Below are 25,109 nucleotides of genomic sequence, written 5' to 3' on the forward strand. Positions count from 1 at the left end.
AAGGTGTCACTCGATTGACTAAGAAAAGTGCTACCTTTTTCAAAAACATTCAATAAAAACAGAGAAAGACACAGTAAGAGACGTCATTGGACAACATGTCTCTGCAAACGTCCACACAGATCCACCGTTTATCTGCGGTGTAACGGCTAAAGTGGTTGCTGTTTAACAGAATCAATATAAACACAGTGTGTGTTTAGATTTTTTTTTCCTCTGGCATGAACACTGACCTTGTCAGGACCATAATAAGGCCTCATGGAGACCAAAGCCTGGTCCTTATATTATATGAGGCAGAACCTCTTTCAGGGCTAAAATTTGAATTGTGGTTATGGTTACAACTGGAGATCAGGCATTGGTGAGGCAATGTTTCCCTTGTTAGGGCATTTCCTGGTATAAACACTGATCACATCTTTTTTTTTTATGAGGGAGACACTTGTTTCTTTTCAGGCGCTGGTTCAGGTTTAAGATTAAGGTTGAGAGTCCAACGCCTTAAAACCCTTGTTTAAGGCTCATAATGACTGAAGGTCAATGCGTGACCTAACAATAACGTATGTGTTTAAACTTTTCTGGCATAAACACCGTGACCATGTCAGGACCAGTAGTCCTCATGGAGACCAAAACCTGGTCCTAATGAGAGAGAGAATCTAATTAATTAAGTTTAGGGCTAGGTGGTTTGACTTAGGTTAGGGTTGGAATTGGAATAGAAAACAAGTGTGTGTATGTGTGTGGGGACCTAAACCTGTTTACACAGTCACATTATGGGGACTTGTCCTCCTTGTGGGGACAAAAAGCAAGTCCCCATAACGTAAATTACTACATTTTAAGGTGAAGATATGTTTTAAGGTTAGGTTAGGGTTAGGGTTAGGGTTAGGATTAGGATTAGGCCAGTAGTAATTGTGGTTAAGGTTAGAGTAAGTCTCCAAGAAATGAATGTAAGTCAATGCAATGTCCCCTCAAGTCATGAATGTCGAACATGTGTGTGTGTGTGTGTGTGTGTGTGCATGTTGTATTTGCATGACTCGAAACATAAAACAAGCTACCTCGCATTTTCATTTCCACGGCTGAGACTGAAGAGCATCACTGTTCTCTGGTGTGGGGCTCCAAAATTTGGCCATTTGGACAGTCCCGCATGTCCCAGCACTCTGCCAGCGGTGGACTCGCAAGCATGGTTCAGTCCATTCGCAGTTGCCTGGCAGTATTTATGAATGTTGACTTTTCATGGCCCCAAAATGTGGAATTTGGACATTTCTGAGATTTGGACGTTTGGACATTTGGACAGCCCCACATGCTCCAGAATTCTACCAGATGTGGACTCAAGCATGTTTCAGCCCATTTGGAGTTGCCTGGCAGTAAATGTGGAATTTGGAAATTGGACATTGGACATTTGGACAGTCCCACATGCCCCAGCATTCTACCAGATGTGGACTCTAGCATGTTTCAGTCCATTTGGAGTTGCCTGGCAGTATTTAGACTATTCAGCATAATGTCTACTTTTGTAAACCCTAACCCCCCCCCTTCCCCATCAGATTTGGCATTACATGTTGGCAAATTGTAATAAAAATTAGGTTTTGGGTAAAAAGATTTGGTGTTTTTTTTTTTTGGTGTAACTTTTAACTTTGTAGCACAGCATTTTTAAATCAATTTCCTCCTGTAGTTCCAAAAAAGGTTAGGGACATGACCCTGTGTGTGTGAGTGTGTGTGTGTGTTTGCGTGTGTGCATGTTGTATTTGCATGACTCGAAACATAAAACAAGCTCTCATTTTACTACCTCGCATTTTCATCTCCACGGCTGAGACTGAAGAGCATCACTGTTCTCTGGTGCCGCCGTTAAACTTCATCTGAGGGAAAAGCTGAGTGACATATTCAAAGGTAGGTGGACACACACACACACACACACATACACAGTGAGACAGACAGAGAGACAGGGACTTAAAAACTCATTCTGTCTCTGAGACGCCGGGTCAGGTTCCAATCAGGGAGGAGTTTCCCTCGTCTTTCCGAGCCAATCAGGCCTGAGCGGAAACAGGTCAGGTAGCCGAAGAGGACCTCAGAGAGAGAGAGAGAGAGAGAGAGAGCTGAGGCAGGACAGAGTCACCACACACACACACACACACCAGGAGGTAAGACAACACACACACACAAACACACACACATACCTTTAACCCTGCGAGATCACAGCATGCTGTCACATGAGTGTATGAATGCAGACATGGCAGGTACTTGTGTGTGATGTGTGTGTGTATGAGTGAGTGAGTGTGTGTGAGTGAGTGAGTGTCACAGCAGAAATAGGACAGTGCCATTTTAGTCACTAACATTAGAAGCAGTGTTTTTAAGGACCGAGGTGTCGGAATGTGATGAAGACGAGAGTCAGAAAATGGACAAACTATGTCCTTTTTAAACGTGTATAATTATGATAAAAGCCGACAAATGTTATGTATGAGTCTATGGATGAAGTTTGGCTGTCGTCGTCACATTTTATGAATAAAATATAAGCAGGTGTGTCATCTTAGCTTAAAAGTTTGGTTTTAATTTTTCAATTTATTTCCCCTCAACAGTGCATTTTATTTTAATTTTAGAAATGAAAAATCAACAGATTACATGTAGTTCTTGTTACTAGACATTTGTGAATATTATATATGTATCCTTTTAGTTTGTGTGCTACATTTAAAATTATTTAATTGAACAAAACTTTACCATGATGTTTAAATTATGGGCCATAGTTGTCTTTTCTAAAATACTTTAATAAAGCGTTTGGTGTGTTGCTGTTTGAAGTTTGGTCCTGGTAGTTTAGTTTTGCTCTTGTCCCAACAATTATTAAGGTGTTTGAAATAGAAACTGAATATTTAATGCATGAACGCTTTAAAATAAACCAGGGCTCGTTACTTTAAACATACTAAATAAACAAGGTTTTATATTATTCTTATGTGTCATTCATACGTTTGTGTGTGTGTGCTTCATTGGAATTAATTAAAATTATTATTATTATTACTTATATCATATGAAAACATAGCAAAGAACCAAAAACAAATTTAAATTATGGAAATCCAAATATACTGTGCCATTGTTTGGCTATGTTTTGGTTTGTCCGTGTGTGTGTGTTTAAAAGTGTGTGTGTACATAGATAGAAAGCAGGTCCCTTCTGTGTATCACTCATCTATTTATAGTGAGAACAAATCCCAGATATGAGAGGAATCCTTCTACCACTTATGAGGCGACTAGAGAGAGAGGGAGGGAGGGAGAGAGAGAGAGAGAGAGCGAGAGAGAGGAAGGAAAAAGTGAAAGAATCCGATGGAGAGAAGGGAAAGAACGAGTGTGTGAGACACAGAAAGCTGAACCGAAGTGAGAAAAGTTTCTTCACAAGCCAAAGAGTAGGTAACAGGTACGTTACATCTGCTGTGAGTATGGTTGTGAGTGTGTGTGTGTGTGTTACTTTCACAAATTTTTGACCTAACTTTTTGTTTTGTGCCATAAGTCTGGCTGGCACACGCAAAATGGCCACCTCTGTAAAGTAAAAGGCATTACCTACAGTAAAGTACATATAAAAGGTTTGACCCTTAGAAAACGGAGCATTTAGGCTGCTTTTTTCCATTACTATGTTCAAACATATACATATATACACAGAGGCTATAAGAATGTGCAATATAGAGTCTTATATCCCTTTTTCAGCACAACCTATAGGCAATCCAATGAGAATATTATAATTTTTTTCCATTTTCACCAACTATAGAAACACAAAAAGTACTAAAAAATGTAATTTGTGTAATTTAGAAAAACGTCACAGTTCAAAAATTAAATAATCTGTGCCACGTGAGCACTAATGGTTAATCTAAAGGCTACAAACTCAAACGATTTTTTTTTACTTTGCAGTGATTACACATTGTTACGAATACACTTTTATTGGTCTAAATATTACACACTGGACCTTTAAAGAGGTTCCCAAGAAATGTGTAGTTAGCATTTATGGGGGCAAATCTCAATGGGGGTACTTGGACTTACTACAGGGGGTACATGAGAACTAGAACTATCAATTCTATCAAACCTATCATTCAACACAGAGTGTAGGAATCTTTGAGGGACAGTGAAAAGGGTTTCTCTAGTTATTTCTCAGTGTTTCTGGTGGAAAGGGCGCCCCCGCTTCTCCAGTCTGGGCCACTAAGAAGTCAGTTATGGGCCACATGTGGTCCACGGGCCGCCATTTGAACAGACTGGTGTTAGGCCGCAGATCCCATGGCGTTTAAATTAAGCATTTTTTCAAAATCTGGTCTGTCTGGCTTTAGACACGTGGCCACCCTAGGCTGAGGTGAACAAGCGATTCATTTAGCTTCTGCAGCCAAAGTTGAGTCAAAATCAGAAGAAGCTCTGGTCATTTCAATCACGATATGCAAATATTCCGTCCCCAGATACGACGCCAATCAAATCACATGTTTGCATCTAAGCCGTCACAGAAAAAACAACTAGCTCTCAGACGTCGTGGCCGCTCCTTCTGCTGTTTTCTTCTGTGCCACAGAGTTCACCACATCGCTAACACTTTAGCACTGTTAGCAACTCTTGCTAACTGCTTCACGTTTTAACACCTCTCCACCAACACAAGTTGCTAGGCCTGCTAAAGCTGACAGAGTTAAAACTACACGTTATTATCAAATCAAGTTACAGGACTTTGAGGTTTACTTAGCTTAGCGTTCGGACACTTTCTTCCCTGACTGTCACAAGTTGGGTTTCCGTTACACCCCTGGAAATGTCGCTTTTATTTCGCAAAAAAAAACAATGGGAAGACAACTGTTTTTCCCAGTTTTAATCCTGTTTTTCCCCATTTATCATCATCTAAATATGTCTCTTCTCCTCAAACATTAGTCTTTTTGCATCCAACAATAACGCAAAGTTAAATTTCTTTGCATTACAAATACAGTATAGAGTTATTTACTCTTGCTCATGTACATGCTTTTGCCATTTTGCTTTTTTAACTATGCAGTCTTGTTGATATTACACTCTTGTCCATGGTCACACACACACACACACACACACACACGCACTCGTCAGTGAGTTTTTCTGTGTGTGAGCGTGAACACATTGTACAATAGGAGAGAAAGTGAAAGGGCTTGACAGGCTTTGTAGAACCTCATCAGCATCAGAGAGAGCAGCTGCTACTCGCAGCAAACATAAATACCGTCTCAATGTGGGTCCAGGCTGTGTGTATGTTGTCGCACAAACAACACCGTGGCAACCGTGTGTTTCAGCCTCTGTAGCGCGGCCTCACTCACACCAAAGTGTCTCTGCTCTTCATTGCTCCTGAAAGATAAGTAGGACACGGAAACTTCTGCGCCAGAGAGCCACTTGGGTATACTGGAGGTGTTGATTCATGAAAAATGGGATAGAGAGGACGTAAAAAAGAATGAGTAGAAGAAAAGAGGCTGAAGTTTGAATGCACACATCGTTAGTGAAATATTAAACCTGCCGGCACGTACATTTACATGCACAGTTTAATCCAGCTAAGGCCGTAGTCCGACTAAGACGCGTCCGAGTTTTCATGTGGGGGAGAAAATCGATATATTGACATGTGCACTTGTGACTCCTCATGTCATGTCTTGTCATGGCTCTGTATGATTTCCAGCAGAGGACATTTTGGTGCATGCACATAACGCCAAGTCCAACTCCAGTCTGACTAAGCGTACACATGCTGGAGTAATCAGACTATGAATCGCATTATCCAGGTACCGATCAGCTCAACCTTGAGACGTCTAAAAGCTTAAAGTTGTCCAGATGATCACAACACACCCCTGTTGTGTTCACACAAAGCGTGTGAAGTTAACTGGAGGCTCTAAAATATTCGTAGGTAAGGTTGTTTCTCATCATCTTTTGGTCCTGCAATGGATCAAAGAACTGTCCCAATATTTGTCCAACAAAAAGTACGACCCTCAAAGAGGTAAGCTGTAATAATAATAATAAAGGACTGGTGTTTAGTATCTTCTATAACACTTAAATTAATAATGATGCTGCAACAGTGGAGTTAATGTGGTGAAGGTTTTTGGTTGACGCTGACCTTTGTCTGTACATCATTCATCTATGCAAAGAGTCTCTCTCTCTCTCTGAACACGAGCCCCTGTTGGACTTTTTATTTTGTCGTTCCCCCTCCGTCTCAGTCTGTCTCTCATGAATGATTCAGAGATCACGTCCTCTTACCTGATTCTGTCTGTAAGGGTCGCTAAGCAACGGAAATGCTATCCCAGGCCTTTAAAACCAGAGAACCAGAGTCCCGGTGACCCCCAAAGTCATGTCCTCAAAAGAACATGAGTTTGACTTCGATCCATTTGGATGGACTAACTTATTCCTGACATTAAGAACGTTGGAGAAAACCCACGCACACAAGGGGCAAACCTGGGTATTTTTGCTGCAAGGCACCACGGCTAACCACTACTCCATGGTGTGTCCCCCCTCAGAACAGCACGCAGTCATCACCTTATCGCCAAAATTGTCGAAAGGCAGGCAACATAAAACAGTGGTGTCCTGGGAATTCTTTTGAATATCTAATCCTAAACCTAGTTCTAACACTAAATCCTGGTCTTAATCCTGAAAGAGACCTTTGAAGGATCAGCCAACATGTCCTCACTGTCCAAAAACACCCAAGCGTCCTATGGTTTATATGTGTTTTTGTTTATTTGTCCTCACAAAGACAGAAAACACACAGCTGAATGTCTGTAATCTCTGTTTCCCTCAGGTCAGTGGATTTACTCTGGGGATTATGTCCAAACCTTCGTCCAACGTCAAGGCCCTTCAGGTAAAAGACTTTCACCTGCACAGACAATTATATATTAACGTATGACATAAATAATTGAGAGAGTGTGTGTGTGTTACTAACTCTAAGGGGTAAAGAAAATATATAAACTATTCACATGTCACATCTCATGGTGAGACAACAGGTTGTAACACATGTAGGACTCTCTAAGTCAGTCTCTACGGTGGCCTTCACATACCAGAAAGGATGCCATTCTTCTTCCATTACGTCGTTGGCTTCCAGTTTGAAATGCGAAACATTTGCTCCGTTTGGTTTGTCCGTTAAGGCGTCGCATGACAGATGCTTCTGTAAAGGATGGATCTGGAACACTCTTGGTTTCACTCTTCACTAGATGCCAGGAAATCCTACAAATTGGTGCTTTAAAGTTATTAAAATTTCAGTGGGATGGTTTGGGATTATGCACTCAAAATATATCGTAAACAGGAGCTCATCATATGTTGTCAGTGAAAGAATAAATATTCCAACTTGAAACAAAAATGAAATAATAATAAAAATGACAATAACTGGTACAAATTGACATGTTTTTATGTTGGTACGGTAAACACGCAAAGACGAGTTTGTTCATGTATGAAGCCAGTTACAGGGCACTTCCGGTTTTAAAAGACCTACTTCCTGTGTGCAGGTCTTGACACACACACATGCTCAGGGCGGGCCCCTGGTCTCTAATCACTCGATGTACGGCCAAGTGAGAGGGCACTTCCTGTTTCGTGGTGAAATAGAAGCTAAATTCAAAATGGCTGACTTCCTGTTGGGTCAAGTTTATGCCCATAGACGTGTTCGGGGTCATTTTCGCCAGATCTGACGTCTGTGCTACGTTTCAAGACGTCTGTGCTATGTTTTTATGCATGTTAACCCCCTCAAAAGGTTAAACAGGAAGACTACATGTGAAACAAATGTTTCCGACATTAAATAATTTATTGGCAAAGGCAAAAACACAGAGAGCTGTGACTGTGCAGATACAGTATCAAGGCATCGTTAGTGCAGAGCTGTAGCGAGGCGAAGGGATGCAGAGTCGTCTGTGTTTCTGTTGTCATGGCTTCCTGTGTGTTTCTTCTTCTTCGCTCTTCTTCGTCTTCTTATTGTGCTCATTTTCATGTCTAACCATGGGACAGGCATCAGGACATCAGGACATCAGGACAGGCTTTAAATACCAGCACAGTACAAACATAGGGCTCTTATCGTCCAAACAGGGAACAGCAGAATAGACATCATCATAAAAAGATCAATTCATTAATGAATTAATAAATGTCAACAAAATAACAAAACAAAAAGATGTTTAAAAAAGCAAACTGAAATCACCACAGTGATTCCCAAACATTGGTGCAGGTACCTACAGATGGGTCGCAGGAGATTTTTTTGGGGTCTTTATCAAATCAGAGTAAAACGGGTGAAACTTGGGTGACATTAAAAAGTAAAATATGGAGTTCCACTTAGGATCAAACTTAGGTCCTATTCTTTTTAAAAAATGTACATGCTGGGGTTGTCACCAATGGGCACAGCATTGATTTGGGTCAGTGGTTCCCAGACACTGGGGCTGGGATCCACAGATGGGTTGCAGGCGATTTTTTGGGGGTCCCAAAAAACCTTCAAAATTATGTATTTTAAGTTGCTGCAGACTCTTTTTGAACTTTAAACATACACTAACTAGAGTTAAATGGAAATAAAATGAAAATAAAGAGTCTGGAATAAGAATAACAAGTCTCACTAAGTGTAAAAACGTGCACAAGCAGCAGGAGAATGGTTCTCTAACAAACTGGAACAATTAAAATCTTACTTAAAAACTTAAAAACTGACTTTTTGTTTTTTTCAGCCTCTATGATCATTGGACTATTTGTTTCACTCAGTGGTGACAAAAAAAAAACCCCAAAAGGAGCAATAAAATAAACTTCAACATAGTTTTCCTTTAATGTTCCAGAGCCTGAGATGTTGTTATTGTCATTTGTTAAGAGTGAGTGTGATAATTGATGTTTGTCTAAAGATCAGAAGTCATTTGTCCTTTCTTTGTGATCATTTAGGATCAATTTGTGGCTGTTTTTATGTCTCTATGTAGCTCTTTTATCATCACTCTTTGGTCATTTAAGGTATCCACGGTTACTTTGCATCGTTTTTGTTAGTTTTTTGCATCTTTGTTTGCTTGCTCTGTGTCTCAGCGTGGTCATTTGACTGACTTTCACATAAGAAATGTTAACTATCACCATGCCGTGACCCACCCGTCGTCCTCGGGGCGCCGGGTCGGCGTGTTCATCGCTGCGCGCTAAAGCATGAAAGACAGTAAAAACCAATCCCAGCCAAAAGCGACGTCACAATAACACAAAGCAAACATGCTGTGAAATGAGGTCCACATGTCGTCCATAAAATGTCCCTTTAAATGTTATACTGTAGTTTTTTTGTAATTTCAGAGGGAAAAATAAATAAAACTCTTTCATAATAATAATAATATCCATCATCGTCAGTGTCACGCATCTATATGTACAGCTGTACAATATGAGCATATATACAATACATTACAGTACAATACAATACAAAAAAGACAGCATGTTAGAGGACGCAGCAGGAGAACATCAAGGTAGCAGGCATTTGTGTGTGTGTGTGTGCAGGTTTTACTCATGTTGTGGGGACCGGAATATGACAACACGCTCACGTTATGGGGACTTGTCTTCTTACATTTCTTACATAACATATATTATGACATTTTAAGGTGAAGACCTGTTGTTTGGTTAGGGTTTGGCCAAATCTACCTTTAAGTAAAGACATTTTGAGACTGGTCCTCATAACTTTAAGGTGCTTTTTGAGGATTAAGACTTTTAGTTTTAAGGTTAGAACTGGGGTGTAGTATTAGGGTCAAGTTAAGGGTAAGGGTTAGGACATCTATTAGCGATAATTAAAGGGCCACTTCACACAAAGAAATTACTTTTTTTTTTTTTTATTTACTAATTTCCAGAGATAAATGTGATATTTGATCATAAAAAACAGTGGATCTGAGACACATGTGTCATTCCCACAACAAAAGAGGATGTTGGAATTGTAAATAAATAAATTAAAATTGACAGAAAGTTGACGTCAAAGTCACTTCCTTCAAAGAAAATAAAAGCCCTACACTGCTCTTTACTGTAAAGTTTCATGAGTAAAAAATGGTCAAATTTGGTCATAAGGAGAGAGAGAGAACACTGTGTGTGTTTGAGTCATGAAAAATCCGTCTCCATGTCTCTCAGGCTAATTTGAATATCCCGATGGGAGCTCTGCGTCCAGGGGCGGGACATCCTGTCAAGAGGAGAGAGGAGACAGTGGACACAGAGGAGGTAAGACCAAACAAACACAAACACAAACATACAGGTAAGAGAAAGTATTTAGTATCTGTAAATCCTCCTTTATCTGTTGTTGGTAAAGGTCCATTGTGTAAGAATTAGTGCCATCTAATGGTGGGACTGCAGACTGTAACAAACCCTTCCTTTGCCTAAGTGAGTCAGGGAATTATGGGAAAGGATGTCATTACATGGTAAATTCCCGTGGGACACAACAATGCCTTATATGGACATCATTTTATACTGCTACCATTTTTTTGGCAATAATTGTGAAAATAAAATATAAAATAAAATAAACCATTTTTCTTCTATGTTCATAAAAACGAGGCAAGTGAACCTGGAACGGTGACGTATTTCGAAATTTCACAAATTTTTCACAGATTTTAAACATTTTGAGTACTTTCTGCTCAGGTATATGTTTATATAGTTCAAAAAATCATCAGACTGCATATAGGTTGTGCTGGAAAAAGGATATAAAAGACACTCTATATTGCACATTCTTATAGCCTTTGTATGTTACTGTACATTTAAACATAGCAATGGAAAAAAGTAGGCTAAATACTCTGAGTTCTAAGGGTTAAATTAGTGACACGCATTGTTTTATCATGGTTCGTATGTTCGGGCTTCCATAGCAACATGGTGACTTCCGTAAAACAAGATACTTCCCTGAAGTACGTAAACATTTTTACAACCACACAATTTTTACCAATAAACTCAATAATTAAATGGCACACACTCGACCATTAAGTGGCAGTAATTGAATTTCTTTAACGACATATTTAGAGAATATAAACCTTGACTCAGGTCAGTGAGTCGAGTCAAGAGTTCAGAGTAAACATAGTGAAGCAGTGTTTAGCTGTAACAACCACATTCTATTTTTCAAAAGTTTCAAAACTTTTTCTTTTTGCTCTATTTTAGTTTCGTTCTCTGTTATATTTTATGTCATAACTGGGTTTTGTGTGTGTTTTAATACTTTAAAGTAAAGCACATTGAGTTGATTCTTCAGTGAGTCAGAGATGGAAACGTTCCACACAAATACACACAAAAAGGTTTTCAATCCGACAGCAAATGCTGTGAGGACGGTGAGTTCAAGGACCATGAAGCGATTTCCTGAAATGCATTTTGTCGTCTTATTGTATATGTTTTTGTTTGTTTGTTGTTCCTCCTCCCAAAGGCTCAGTCACCACCAGAGCAGCAGCCGAGCGCTGAAGCTCAGACACCCGAAGAGAAGAAGCCGTTGCCGGGCGCTGTGAAGCTCCCCGGCCCCGTTGTCAACCTCTCAGAGCTGCAGAATGTCAAGAGTGAACTACGATGGGTCACCAAGGATTAACGTGTAAATATGTACATAAATGTGAGATAACAATAATATTTCTTGCCTGTTTTTCATATCCTGTTTTTACTTGTTTGTGTGCAGCAGTGTTGGTTTTGCAGTTGTGGTCATGGTTCACCACATGGGGGCAGTGTGGGCTGCTCAGCTTTTTTGTTTTGGGTCAAATAGAGTGTATGTTCATGTCTGTGTGTGGGCAGGAGGGGGTGAGTCAGGCCCTATATTTAAACTGGAGTGTGTGTGTCAGAGTGTATGAAAGTGTGTACTTGTATTTGTTACCTCTTTTGGACATTTTCTGGCATAAACAGAACCAGTAGTCAGTCCTCATGGAATGGAGACCAAAAACCTGGTCCTAATGAGTCAGAACCTCATCTTTTTGGAACTGGTTAAGTTCTAAGATTTGAATTGTGGTGAGGTTAAGGTTAGGGTTAGGCATTAACTCGTTGTGTCCTGTGCTGTGAGTTTGTCAGTGGGACACAGAAACCACAATATCCAAACCATGTGGCTGTGCTGTGTTGGAGATAAATGAGAGGAAAATTAGAATAAATATTACTTTCTTTTACAGACAGAGCCTCTCTAGAAGATATATATATATATATATATAGAGAGAGAGAGAGAGAGATGTCACTTGTTCTCCAAAATACAAATAGCAAAGGAAAAGTTATCTCTTAGGAAGCAGGAAAAAAAACAAGGTTATTTACAAAGATGATTTAGCACAAGCCCAAAAAGCATGATTGTGTTTCTGTTTGTGCAAAATCAAAACAACAGTATAGTTTGAAAATTGTGTATATTTACATCATTTTCTGAGTTAGCTAGAGTTTGGAAATGAGCTGATTAGCCTACATGTGTATAGCAAAGCTATATGTTTTAGCTAAAGCAGTGTTTTGGAAATTAATGCAACATGCGTGTAGAGTATGCTCATGTTTTAGCTAAAATACGTATTTTTTGAAAATTTTGCCAGAAAACTTAAATTTTGAAGACAAATCCAGTTAATCTGTCTTTGTCTTTTAAGCTGAAAGTGAGAATAGCAACACTGAGCTAAAGCTTTTTATTTAGCATGGTAATATTTTATGAGTGGCAAAGTGGTTAAAACTTGCGCCTCACAGAGGGAAGTTTCTGTGCAGAGTTTATACTTCTTCTGTTTTCAGATATTTGCTGAAGTAAAGGAGTGATGATTGAGCCGGATGTGAGAACGCAGCGTTTAAACTTAATGATGCAGACAATTACAATGACAGTGATGTAAATGGCACAGTCCAAATCCAAATCCCCGAACCCAATTGTACGGGCATTTCACTTTTGACGTCATATCTGGAAAGTAAAGTTTGGGCAAAACCAAAGCTGTTTAATCAAAGGACATTTCCATTTTTGAAGTCTTAGAGGTGCTTCCGTGACTAAAAAACAGACTCTTTGAAATGGAAATAAGCTGAATATTTAATATCAAAGCTCAGAAAGAAACTGAAATGGAAGTTTAAAAAAAAGGGGGGGGGGAATCAGATAATGAATCAGCTACATCTCCTGCTGCTTCTTTGGGGTCAACAGCTCTTAAAAACCACTCTTTATCCGTCTTTTTTTCCCCTCCCGCAGGATCCCATGACACAGAGGGAAGAAAGATAATCTTCACACTCACAGACTTGCCCACTGCTACAGACGGCTACAAACAGCTTTCTGCAAAGCCACTATCTGCAGAAAACATTTGCCTTCTACGACCACCAGAAGGAGGCATGGCATCCATGAACTGTTTGACACACACTAAGAAAGTGTTAGCTGATCCCGTTTATCCACATGTAGAATCGTAAATCATACAAAATAGCCGTGCTGTAAAGATGAATCACTCCTCTGTACCTGTGACGTTTGAGTTGTTTTGCGTTGAATGGATATTCTGTGCTTTTTTTTAATTATAATTATTATTTTATTTCAAGTCCAGATCACTTGACATTGTGATTTCCTCATGTATCTCTTTTTCATATGCTGTCAAAAGTGGATTGACTACTTTGATTGATATTATGCTCTCTATTAAAGCTGGAGTGCAGGAACGTTTACATATTACTGTCTGTTGCATTAAAGCTCTTGCCAAAACAAACAAACAAAAAAAAGCTCACACAATACAGATTGCTACTCTATATACAGAGTTTTAAATCTGTATATAATCTGCTGACCATGGCTACAGCTCTGCATTGTGCATTTATTGGCCAATAGTGGCTGGTTTGTTAGAGCTGTGGTGGTAAATTGGTAGGTTTTGTTAATTTAGAAATGGTCTTTATGTAATTACTCACACTGCCAGAGGGGGGAGACAAATGTTCTGCACTCCAGGTTTTAACTATTCCTTATCTTGCTCTGAGTTGTGCTACTTTTCAGGGTAAAATTATTTTGTTGGTTAAATGGAAACTACTAAAATAAATCAAAATGGTTCTAAAAAAAGAAAAGAAAAAAAGACCAAGTCCAAATTGAGGTTTCATTTTTAGAATAATAGTAAATCCCTTTTTGTCTTGTTTAGGATAATGCCCAGGGCATTTGGACATTATTATCTAGAGAATAGAGGAATTATAATCATGATCTTCTGAAGGTGCAAGGCCAACAGAATACATAGTCCAAAAAGCAGGTAGAGCCCAAACATTAACACTTACTCCATTTCCACAAAAACCTTTAAAAAATGTTTTATGATGATTGATTTCATTTGAACTTGGTATTCTCTTAGACCTCTCAGATAGTGCTGTCAAGCGATTACAAAATTAAGGGATTAATTAATTAGGATCTGTAATTAATCGATCTAATTAATCTCTTTTTTAATCTCACCTAAAAATTGCTGAGAAAAGCCTTTAACTTGATGTATTTTCATTTAAATTAATTAATTATTACAGCAGATCAAAAGATTGATATATAACAAAAAGTGGCTTTATAAAGTAATTTATTGTTTTAACAAACTTGAACAGATGCAGCAATTTAAGTTCCGATGTGTTCTTTTGTCAAACAAATAATTAGAAAATACAAATAAAAACACCAGGTCCATTATTGTATACAAACATTCCAAGCCTAGTAGCCTGTCCACTAGTTCCACCTCACTTGTAATAACTTGTACAAGTAGAAGTGGAACTAGTCGACAGTCTAGTTCAGATTAAAAAACATAACGCACTAAATATGACTGTAATTGATTAATCGCAATTAACACGATAATTCCTCTCAGAATTCCTCCATCATCTCACACATGCCCTAAAAGTCTTTTGAGGAAATTCAGTAAGTCTGCCGACTCTCTGTATTTCTTCTTGGACACTTTCCAGAGTTTGATATTAACAAACGAGCGTCGCAGCGGGAGACCGCCTGTGTGAGACACCTTCACGATGGCAGGAGGATCCACGTGAGGAGGTCGTGCCTGACCTGAGCATGCAGGAGACTAAGACACAGTATTCGGACATTAAACTATGGGCCTGGCAGGAGAGAATCTCTGGAGAGTGTTGTACACATTACAGCTCCTCCGGCCAATCTGTCAAATCTGTATTTCTGGACTTAAGTGCAAGATGTGTTGACCACTTGACCCCCAGACTAAAATATCTCAAGAACTATTGACAGGAATTTGACATTTCATTTGTACCAGCATTTGTGGTCTTGTGTGGATAGAATCTAATGACCGTGGTTAATCCCCAACCTCTGTTATATTTTTGCCCTTTTTTGTGGGTCATAACACCCTCTAGTACCACTGTAAGTGCACAATAATAGGTTTGGAGTGAAACTACTGGATGGAAGTTATTGTGTGAGGGAAATGATACGTATGGACTTCATAAACGCGCCTGGTTCTGGTCCTTGAGCATTTATTTAGACATCATAACGAATGAAAACGTGATAATCCTCCTGATATTTTAGTTTACGCCCAGTTTAGCAGTAATTAGGAAATGTCAACATGCTAAAATAAACTAAGCTAAGCATTGAGAGCATTGGCAGGCATTGAAGTTGCTCGTCACTGCTATGTTGGCATGCTAAAATTAGCTAACAGTGCAGCAGGGTCACAGGCAGCTGGTTGGCAACATGGTTTTAGTCCTTTCATCTTGCTCCCTTGTCATTTCTCAAAGAAGATAAATCATCTTGCCGGTGCAGTTGACAGCTCGGCTAACAAAGACGTCCAAAGAGAGGTGACAGTACGTGACGGTAACTCTTTTAAGACGACATGAGTCAATGTTTTGGGGGGTTTTTTTGCCCTCGAAGAGACTTTCTTCTTGACTGTGGTTGTCAGGAGATTGACAGTTAAAGAACAAAAGGGATTTCAAATAACCTTCATTTTAAATCAAGATATGTTTCCATATATGTTGATGTGTTTCCATTTACTTTTGTGAAGTGAATACCGGGAGCTAGTTCACCGAGGTAAGTAGTACTGTAGGTGGCAGAACATTACATTCCGTGTCACCACAATGTTGTGGTTTTCTCAACAGTCCACGATGTTTTTCGCCTCTTTCCTGCTTTTTTTCTAGTAAAGTTAATTGCGACATTTCAGTCACACTGTTTCCATTCACATTTACTTTTAATTGCCAAGTCAACATTTCCACCTACCTCAAGTGTTATAACTATTATATATATTAGTAGGGCCCGAGTCATGAATGGCTCGAATTTGTGCAATCCTTCAGTGTATGATTATTTTCATTATTATATCTGTGGTTTTGCGGTCATTCATGAGGGGGTTAACGTGCATAAAAACTCTGGCGAGAATGCGATGTTGGCAGGACTCTCGAAATTGAATCTGTGATATCTGCAAACATTCCACCGTGAGATATAATATTGAATTGTGATGGAACTTGTGATTTACATACTGTGCATAATGGGTATTACAGGGTTTAGGTCTCACTCTGGGGGCATTTATGTGCACGGAGTCGCTGTGATTCTAAAATAAACTTCCAAATCCATCTGTTTTAGGGAAGAATGCAACATTAAAAGCACACATAGAGCCCAGATTACCCCACCACTGCCACCATTACTGCTCATATCCATCATCACATCACATGCTCCTCTGTACACTACGCAGTACGCACACTAGACAAACGCACACCGAGCAGCTGTAGCTATGTTTAGCCCCCCGACCAGGTCACGGCAGAATATTCCGCCGAGAGAGAGATGGAGACACTGCTGGTGTTTTAACAACCACTTGAGAGGGATTTGACACTGTGTGGGGGAAAGATTAAAAACACTTTGCAGTCTCTCTTTCGCGAGTGGCCTCGGTGTTGTGTTTTGAACAAATGTGACCCTCCTTCAATTACACACACACACAAACACACAAGAATACACAGTCACATCATCTGTGAGTGTGAGCCAGCATCTATTCAGAGAAGGTGATCACACAACTCGCAGCAAAATGTACTTTGAAGAGGATAATAACATGTAAATCCAGGTTACATGAATATCAGTGCAAAAGCTTACATGTGCAATTCCGCACCCTGTTTGGGTTATTCGATTTTTATTACACATTTCGTATGTTTTATGTTTATAATGGATTTATTATTTTTTTACTACCTGTACTGCTGTGGCATTGTTACTAATACAGTAAGTGAATCTGTGTATATCTTCTGGAATGATACAAATCAAAAACAAGGTTAAATGCCTTTTGAAAGGGCATGGCACGCTGTGATACCGATCGCAATGTGTGACTTTTGACGCTTGTAAAATCTTTGACAACACTGGCAAAACCTCTTTGATATGTCCGTCTCGCCGAGTCCCTAAAGCTGTGTTTCTATTTTTGTCTCATATGGTGCAGATAGGGACCGTAGTGACCTGGAATCCTGGTCCCGGGCTGCAGCAGCTGTATTTACTGATGCGCTCATCCACCGAGATAGACACTAAAGCTCTTTTAAAAAGCTTGTGTGAGAGTGTGTATGCTTGATAGCTTGCTGGGATGTTGGGTGCATGTGTTTGGGCGATACTCCCTCCTGGAGTCAGTGGAAAGGGCAGCAGACAAACACGATTCCGACAGAGCTGGGGTATCACAGAAAGAGACAGGAGACTTTTAGGATGAACCACGCCGAGGGGCCAAAGCGGGGGGGAAGAAAAAAGGGGTCAGAGGATTGGCAGTTGTTAACCTTCCTATCACGGTGTCACATGATCACAGCTGCAGACAGAGCGGGACAAAAACACAGACGGACAGAGCTTGACTATGGACATGCACGTCTCTCTCCTCCACCAAGGTCTCCTTCCTTCTCTCTTTGTTTCCCGTTTCTTACTCTTGACATATTTTGATCATGCTAATCTCCAACGATTCTGTTTTCAGTCAAGCTGCTTCTTTGGCTTCTCTGGTGCCGTCTGCCTTTTTAATGTCACATCTTCTTACCTTCCAACATTTCCCGTTCGTTGCTACTTCCCTCCACATTCCTGACTAAGCTCTTTATTTGACTTGTTTTTTTGTTTTTTTCACCTCCTTACCTCGTCTCTTGGATGGATAGCTACTCCTTCCTCTACAGTTCCTCCCACAGAACCGTACTTCTCTCCGGCTTCCAGCGCCTGCGCTCTGAGAGGAAGATGTGTGATGTCGTCCTGGAGGCTAGGGGTGTTTCCTTCCCTTGTCATCGCGCCCTTTTGGCCAGCTCCAGCGAGTATTTTTGGGCTCTGTTTGGAGAGACTACTGCTGAGAGATTAGCGGGTTCCATTAGTCTCCCAGCGCTAACGCCCCTGGGTTTAGACGCCATTCTTGATTTCCTGTACTCGGGCTGGATCAACGTGTCATTCTCCAATATTCATGCTGTTCTGGAAGCAGCCAGGTACCTGCAAATTGAGACAGCCGTGTCGATATGTGAGCGCTTTATGATTGATGGTTTAAATGCTGACAACTGCTGTTGCTATGCTAACCTGGCTGAACACCATGCACTATCAAATGCACTTGAGGCTGCCAACCAAACCATTGCTATGGAGATGGGGACATTGCTTCAGGAGAGCAAGGATGACCTCCTTAATCTGAATGTCCAATCACTGATGGCGGTGCTTGACGCCGACGAGATACCTGGCGTCAAGGAGGTGGAGCTCCTGAAGCTGGCTTTGGATTGGCTGGATGAGAATGGACCCCTCCCTCTGTTACAATCAAATCTTCTTCTGAGTCGCCTGCGCTTTGGACTGGTCTGCACTTCTGATCTCACCAACCTCCACCACAAAGCCATGGCCACACCGTTAATCAGGAGTCAGGTGACCCGAGCTCTGGAGTACCACAGGGTTGGTTCAGCTCAGCCAATCAGGCAGAGCAAGCAGTCAACGCTACGGGCATCGGTGAACCGTGTGCTGCTCGTGGGTGGAGGTTCCAGCGTTGATTGTCCCGAAGAGCAGATGTTGGTGTTTGATCCAAGGTACAAGAAGTTTTCGTTACTGGACTCCTGTCTCCCGCTGCGACTGAGGAACCACTGTGTGTGCTCAGTGGGAGGTTTCCTCTTTGTGATTGGGGGGGAGGAAGTGAAAGAAGGAGATGAGGACGGCATTAAGTCTGTCACTTCATCTGCGTCCAATCAGGTGTGGCGGTACGATCCTCGCTTCAACTGCTGGGAGCATGTGGAGTCCATGCTGGAGATGCGGGCCCAGTTCAGCTGCTGTGTTGTAGACAATGTAATTTATGCAATCGGGGGGCGACACACACGACAGGACGCCGAGACGCAAACCTCGGTGGCATCTGTTGAGTTTTATGACATGACCATTGGAGCCTGGAGGAGAGGAGCGACAATGCCTCACCCTCTTTATGGCCATGCATCAACTGTGCTTGACAGCAGTATCTATGTGTCAGGTGGTCTCCCCGGCAACCAGGCTACTGCCCCTGGCGGTAACCACGGCGATACCCAGGAAGAAAACCGGGAGAGCAGCAGAGAGGTCCAATGCTGGGACCTCAAAGGTCGAGTCTGGGAAAAGAGGGCATCCATGTCGATTGCCAGGTTCAGCCACCGACTGGCAACTGCCCATGGCTACATCTACGCCCTTTTGGGTATGTACGAGCCTTTCTGCGATATAGAACGATACGATCCGCAGTCAGACCACTGGACGCGCCTCCGACCACTTCTCATTGGCACCTTCAACTATGGGATGGTTCCAATGCCCTCAGGGAACCTGCTGGTGTTTGGAGGAAGAAGGTGGAGCGACGGACAGGAGCTGGTCATGAGGACCGTGTTGGAGTACGACAAACAGAAAGATCACTGGAGAGAGATCTGTAAACTGCCCAGACCTCTCACAGGGACTGAGTGCACACTGCTCCCGCTGCCAGACTGAAGTGCACAGAGTGTTAAAGAAACACTTAATGAGTTATTTGATATAGTGTGAAATTCCTTTACTTAAGTGTGGTAATGAGAAGAGAGCACATGTTTGAATAATGATGTGACATTGTTGAAATTACTCAAAAGTTCAACACAAAGAACTAAAACGATTGGGTTTCAGGCAAGAAAGGAAAGAATAAAATCAAATATAATCAAAAGAAAAGTCTGTTTGGGAATAAAATTGGGTTGTCTGGGTTGAAATTTGTACCATGACCATAATATTTAATTTCCAACTGACTACATTTCAAGCTCTTTCTAATCCAGTCTCATATAGAAGAGAAAAAAAGAAATTTCAAAGGGTGAATTTAATGCAAAGCCAAGAAAACGTCTTCCACAGCCAAGACGACGAACGTGGAGGGGGAGGATGTCTTTGAAGTGAAGAACAACAGCAAAGCGAAACTGAATATTTCATACACGTTGTATCAAAACAGTCCTGTGCATGTGACATTCCTGTTCATTTATGAATAATTTAAGATTTCCTATGAGATAGTTATATAGAAATAGAAGGAAACCAAAGGTTTATCCAGGAAATCATACGCATGATCTGAGTTCAGTATCTGTGGATGTTTGCACTCGAGTACATTCTGTACGAAACTGCATCTGCTGTCATTTATTTTTGGGTCCTTTCTATATTTGAGGGTAAACTTTAAAAAGTATTGTAATGATTTTCTTTGAGAAATACATTTGTTTGTGTGCGATAAAAATGTACACAAAAATAAAATGCTTTCGAAATAAGGTTATAGGACTATTAGCGTCAAAAATGTCAATAACAGTTTTACAAAAATTTGACATAATTTGTAATAACCATGAAGTAATGAGTGGGTGAAATGAATTGTGATCGATTGAAAGACATGATGATAAAGCACTGTAAAGTTGTTGTTTTTTTTAATTATACATTGATTCACTAAGTAATAAAACTGGATAGTGTGTGATTCATTTTCTCGGTTTCTCTGGAGTCGATATGTCTGATTGTTAACAAAACCAATAAGTACAATAAAGACATTGGGTTTTGAGGTTACTCTCACATTTGAGAACATAAAAAATCTACATTTTGACAAAATTATCTTTGACTATTGATTTTTGGCGTCTTTTTCTGCTTTGCAATCATATCTAATTGTCCAAATATTGTTTTTACTGTAATCAAAGCTGTCATCCCGTCCAAATAACCCCGAAAAAAACACCTTAATTCAAATGACCAAACTTTATTGATCCACCCTCTTCTTCTTCAGACAGTAAACGCAGATAGATCACATAAAATAAATACTGGTTGTTTTTTAAGCATAATTTATAGCTTTAATAACATTAAACAATCTTTATTACTCATTGAGTCTCTTCAGAAAAAAACTGATTGAATTATCACCCAATACATTGAATTAATATTCTACAAAGAGAGAGAGAGAGATCTATACTGTATCTAGAGATTTCAAATACAAATAAACAGAAAAAAATATTGCCTTGATCTACAGCAAAGACAAGTAACTACAAATCAACCACAGGCAGCAGCAGAGAGAGAACATTCAAACTGTGTTAGTGTGCTTTTGTCTGTTCATGATTGCTTTTTAATAGTTATGTGCAGCGTCTTGTGCAGCAGCATACAAATAAACAAACTGATATATGTTTTCATTAGATCTGTATTGCAGTTCCTATGGAAACCTGTCGTTATATTATCTATGTTGCATGCAGGACAGGAAAAGTCCACCCATGAAAACCTGTACACTGTTATCGTCAATATATAATCCATGAAAACCCTCTTCATGAAAGCATCTATTTTTTCCAGGTGGCTTTTCCATGATGACCAGATCAGCTTGACCACCTCTCTTATAGTTTTGGTTGCCATGGTGACAGGAGGCTCAGGTGTTGTGGTTAGGATGATGTTGCCCATTAAAGCCACAGAAGATGAAAGTGGGAGAAAAACTAAACCGAAATGGAGCCTGAGGCAAAGTGCAGGGACCTAGCTTCTCCTTTCTAGGTGATGTCTTGTGTGAATCTCATCTTTTAAATTGAGATTGAGGTTTGGATTTTATCACAGCAGGAAGTCCTAATCAGCACATTTACATTAAATTATTCTTAGTCCAGTTAAAACTAGACTTTAAAAATACACGTAAACCTGTTAAGTCTGACTGAAATTGTACCAAAGTTGGACTAATACACCCAGATAATGCAATAGAAATCTGTGTGTGTGCTGCAGTTGCCAATCCAAATGACAGAAGACGCCAGTACACAGAAGAAAAAGACAACAGCAACAGAAACATGGCTATATTTAGGCGGGTACATGTTTTGGAGACCGGTTTTATGCTCTGTCAGCTAAGTACTCTGCTATTTTTAGATTATTAGATGGTAAGAATACCATAACTCTACCATAATGAGCTGAAAATAAGCAGCTTTTCCCCTGGATTTTTCCCCTGGATTTCTTGCTAGTGCTTGTAATTAAAAAATATGGTGCTTTGGAGAGATTTCCCGCAAAATTTACCCACAATCTTAATGTTCATGATCCTCAAGGTCACATAAATGATAGTTTAAAAGATAGCACTTTTGTTAAAATATATGTCAAATAGCACTCTATATTCCAACTAGCTATTACTGGAGTGAGCTGGGAAACTTTCCTAATATTGGCAAAACATTTTGTCCAATCAGGATCCAAAACTCCACAAAGAGGCTTTCCTTCGAAGGAAGTTAGCTAAAACTTGGCCGTTTCTCAATATGCATGTACTTCTCTGTACTTGCGTTCGCCTGCTTTATCAAGTATGCATCGGGTGGTGACTTCAGCGTACTTGGGGAGAGTCCTGTATCCAAGAATGCATTTCTTTTTTGAAATTCAAAAATGTGGTTTGTTATCAGCACTCGGTGGCGGTAATGAAGCTTAAGCGATTGGTGCCATCTGAAATTCAAACAGCAGAGCAAGTTAGAATGCTACTGTTCCAATTGCAATGATCGTACTTGTGTACTCCTGTACTTGGCGGGTACAGTCATATGCAAGTACATCCTTGCTTACTTGGGTACTGAGAAACAGTCCCTGTCACTGTTGCACTGGCTAAAAAATAGGAGTTGATGGCAGAATAATGGAGAATTGCTTCATCATGGTAGCAGTATCATGGGACATGATGTGAATCACCCGACAATTCTGACCCTGAATGGAGCGCTAGGTCTCACTTGGAGTTCTCATTAACCTGCTGACTGTGTTTGGATGACAAACAGAGCTGCTCTGGCTGGTTCTGTGATAAGCAGCAGGTGAACCAAGCATATTTTGCCACAAACTAACTTCACCTTATCCTTTGAGCTTGAGCCAACAGTGGTAGCAAACCCTTGCCGGCCACTCTCTCTTCACAGTTTGTCATTTAAAAAAACAAACAATTTAAGTGATTTAAATACAATGTAAATCACGCTTCGCTTGACCTGGCGTGTGCTTTTGTTTGCTGACAAGCTTCCCAACTGCCAATTTAACTCATTTGCATGGTGAGATCGGATCACAATGCAGGCACAATTGAGATAATGAACTGTGAACTGTGCTTTTTGACGGGATTTCCTGCCACACACACGGCACTTGCAAAGCAAAGCAATGGTTCCACAAAGCAGTTTGGCAACACATGAATCATTCAAAGCCATCATCGGGTATCATTCTGTACCACATCATGGGCTCCTAAATGCAATATTGGCAGTTGTTAAATGTTCTTAGGGTGGATTGTTCCTTTAACCTTACTCCAGTGTTCAGTTTTCCTTAAGCAAGGATATTTCAGATAGTTTTCCAACCTTATTACCTAAAAATCTTGCAATATTGTACACATGAGCGTCTTTACTCATGCGTCGGGATACACAACCCCCCGCATAATCCACAATCCCCCACATAATCCACACCTTTCAGAGTGTTTTTAAACTTAGCTGTGAGTAAGATGTCTCTATTTTGGTACTTTGAGTGGAAATGTCATGATGATTTGTGGTTTTTGTGCTCACATACAGTAGGAAGGCCTGCGTGAACCCAGCTGAGTGTGCCAAATATTGGATTTTGCTCTTGCGGATGCATCTGGCAAGGAACGCCGTTTTTGGCCAACTTCAGAATCTCCTAAAAAAAAAAGGGAACCACTTGCAAACTCCTGGCACACTAGAGGTGGGCCTAACACGACGATGACGACCAAGAAACGACGTCTAGCAGCTGTTGTATACATGGCTGCCATCAAAAAGAGCAGCTGTCTTTCGATTCGGCTGTTGTTGTCAACGTTGCTATGATTCAAAATAGGTCTTGCAAGTGTTTCAACAATAGTCCGTTTAAATGTTATTGATCGTGGACATTTGAATCTGTGAATATCTTTCTAACTTTACTTAACTCACAACTTTCAGGTCTAGTAACTTCAATGAATGAACAAATGATACACGGACTGACAACACCCTTTCCAGACTCATATGAGATTGAGATGCTTTAGCCAGGCTACCACATAGGACAAGATAAAACACATTGGTACATACATTAGTCGGCCAACACTGAAATAAGGGAAGGTTTAAGGGAACACTGGAGAAAGGTTAAATGGGTCCTTGTTGAGTGTGCATGCTCCAGGTCCAGCCCAGCAGTAATACATATTTCAACCAATACCATCATAAATAAAAGTCTCTAAAACAAAAACAAAACAATGCTAATTGTTAATCTGCAGTAACACTCACTGTACAGAAAATATCATCATATATACATCAAGTATAAGGCTCGAGAGGACGCGACAAGACACTGTGCAGTCTGTAGAAACATGGCATGACAAACGGGTGAAAATGGCAGCTCGCGGAGACACGTCAGGTTCAACTCTTCTGTCAATCCCTTTAATCCATGTAGAGTAAGGTAAAGAGTGTAAAAAGCAAACACTTAATGCTTTAAGAGTCGTTGTGAACCGCCCTCTTGTCAGAATGTGACCCGAGGCGTCCACACATAGAAAGCCGCCGTATTGCACTCGAACGTCTCGGCCCGCTGAAAGTCATAGGTATAAGAATCAACTCGTCCTCACATTCAGTCACTGACGCAAGAAAGACCTCGGCTTATCGTAAACCATGGCAATGGGTGTCTCTCTGTGATTTACGTGTCAGACATGGGTCTCGATGTAGGAGTGCGTGTGAGAGAGCGAGGGGGTCAGTGGCGGGCCCGGCTCGGACTCGGCGGCGGAGTTCTGAGGCTCCTGCGAGAACAGCTCCTGATAGGCTCGCTTCCACTCCTGGAACTCAGCCGACGACAGCTGGGGATTGGCCAACAGCCTGTCAATCAGCGCTAGCTCCCCCTCCCTGTCCTATGGGGATGCAGAAACACAGGAGGGGCAGGAGGAGGCGGGGAGGGTTGGCAGGGGGAGGGAGGAGGTTTGGCAGGGAGGGGATGGTGTCACTTTTTATGTTAATTAATTGATTAATTTGTTTTCTTAACTACTAACAGAGACACAAGAAAAGCACAAGACACACATGGTGAGGGCGATACA

General features: G+C 40.7%; 3 protein-coding genes across 8 annotated transcripts in view; 2 read left to right on the forward strand and 1 right to left on the reverse strand.

Annotated features, from left to right (window-relative positions):
• Nucleotides 1-1,804: 1,804 nt before the first annotated feature.
• smpx (small muscle protein X-linked) lies at nucleotides 1,805-13,455 on the forward strand. 5 transcript variants are annotated; one of them, XM_044035831.1, is made up of 5 exons: nucleotides 1,805-1,866; nucleotides 6,710-6,769; nucleotides 10,000-10,086; nucleotides 11,264-11,440; nucleotides 13,001-13,455. In XM_044035831.1, exons 2-4 carry the CDS (start codon nucleotides 6,734-6,736, stop codon nucleotides 11,417-11,419), a joined length of 279 nt encoding a protein of 92 aa, XP_043891766.1. In that variant the 5' UTR covers nucleotides 1,805-1,866; nucleotides 6,710-6,733; the 3' UTR covers nucleotides 11,420-11,440; nucleotides 13,001-13,455. The 5 variants fall into 5 exon arrangements, with proteins under 5 accessions (XP_043891766.1, XP_043891758.1, XP_043891731.1 ...); XM_044035823.1 differs by lacking the exon at nucleotides 1,805-1,866 and adding an exon at nucleotides 2,094-2,117; XM_044035796.1 differs by lacking the exon at nucleotides 1,805-1,866 and adding an exon at nucleotides 3,172-3,365.
• The window catches only part of cnksr2a (connector enhancer of kinase suppressor of Ras 2a), a 69,027-nt gene continuing 53,773 nt past the window's right edge, over nucleotides 9,856-25,109 (reverse strand). The window contains exon 24 of one of the 2 annotated variants that reach the window (XM_044035769.1): nucleotides 9,856-10,048. In XM_044035769.1, the coding sequence (XP_043891704.1) occupies nucleotides 10,001-10,048 (48 nt within the window). In that variant the 3' untranslated portion in view covers nucleotides 9,856-10,000. Of the gene's footprint in view, nucleotides 10,049-20,884; nucleotides 24,927-25,109 lie in introns of those variants that run through there. The other variant, XM_044035761.1, reaches the window with a different exon arrangement.
• LOC122775691 (kelch-like protein 34) lies at nucleotides 17,486-20,600 on the forward strand. Its single transcript, XM_044035781.1, has one exon. The coding sequence runs from the start codon at nucleotides 17,822-17,824 to the stop codon at nucleotides 19,622-19,624; it is 1,803 nt and encodes a 600-aa protein (XP_043891716.1). The 5' UTR covers nucleotides 17,486-17,821; the 3' UTR covers nucleotides 19,625-20,600.

The sequence above is a fragment of the Solea senegalensis genome, linkage group LG1 (genome assembly GCF_019176455.1).
Source record: "Solea senegalensis isolate Sse05_10M linkage group LG1, IFAPA_SoseM_1, whole genome shotgun sequence".
NCBI lineage: Eukaryota > Metazoa > Chordata > Actinopteri > Pleuronectiformes > Soleidae > Solea > Solea senegalensis.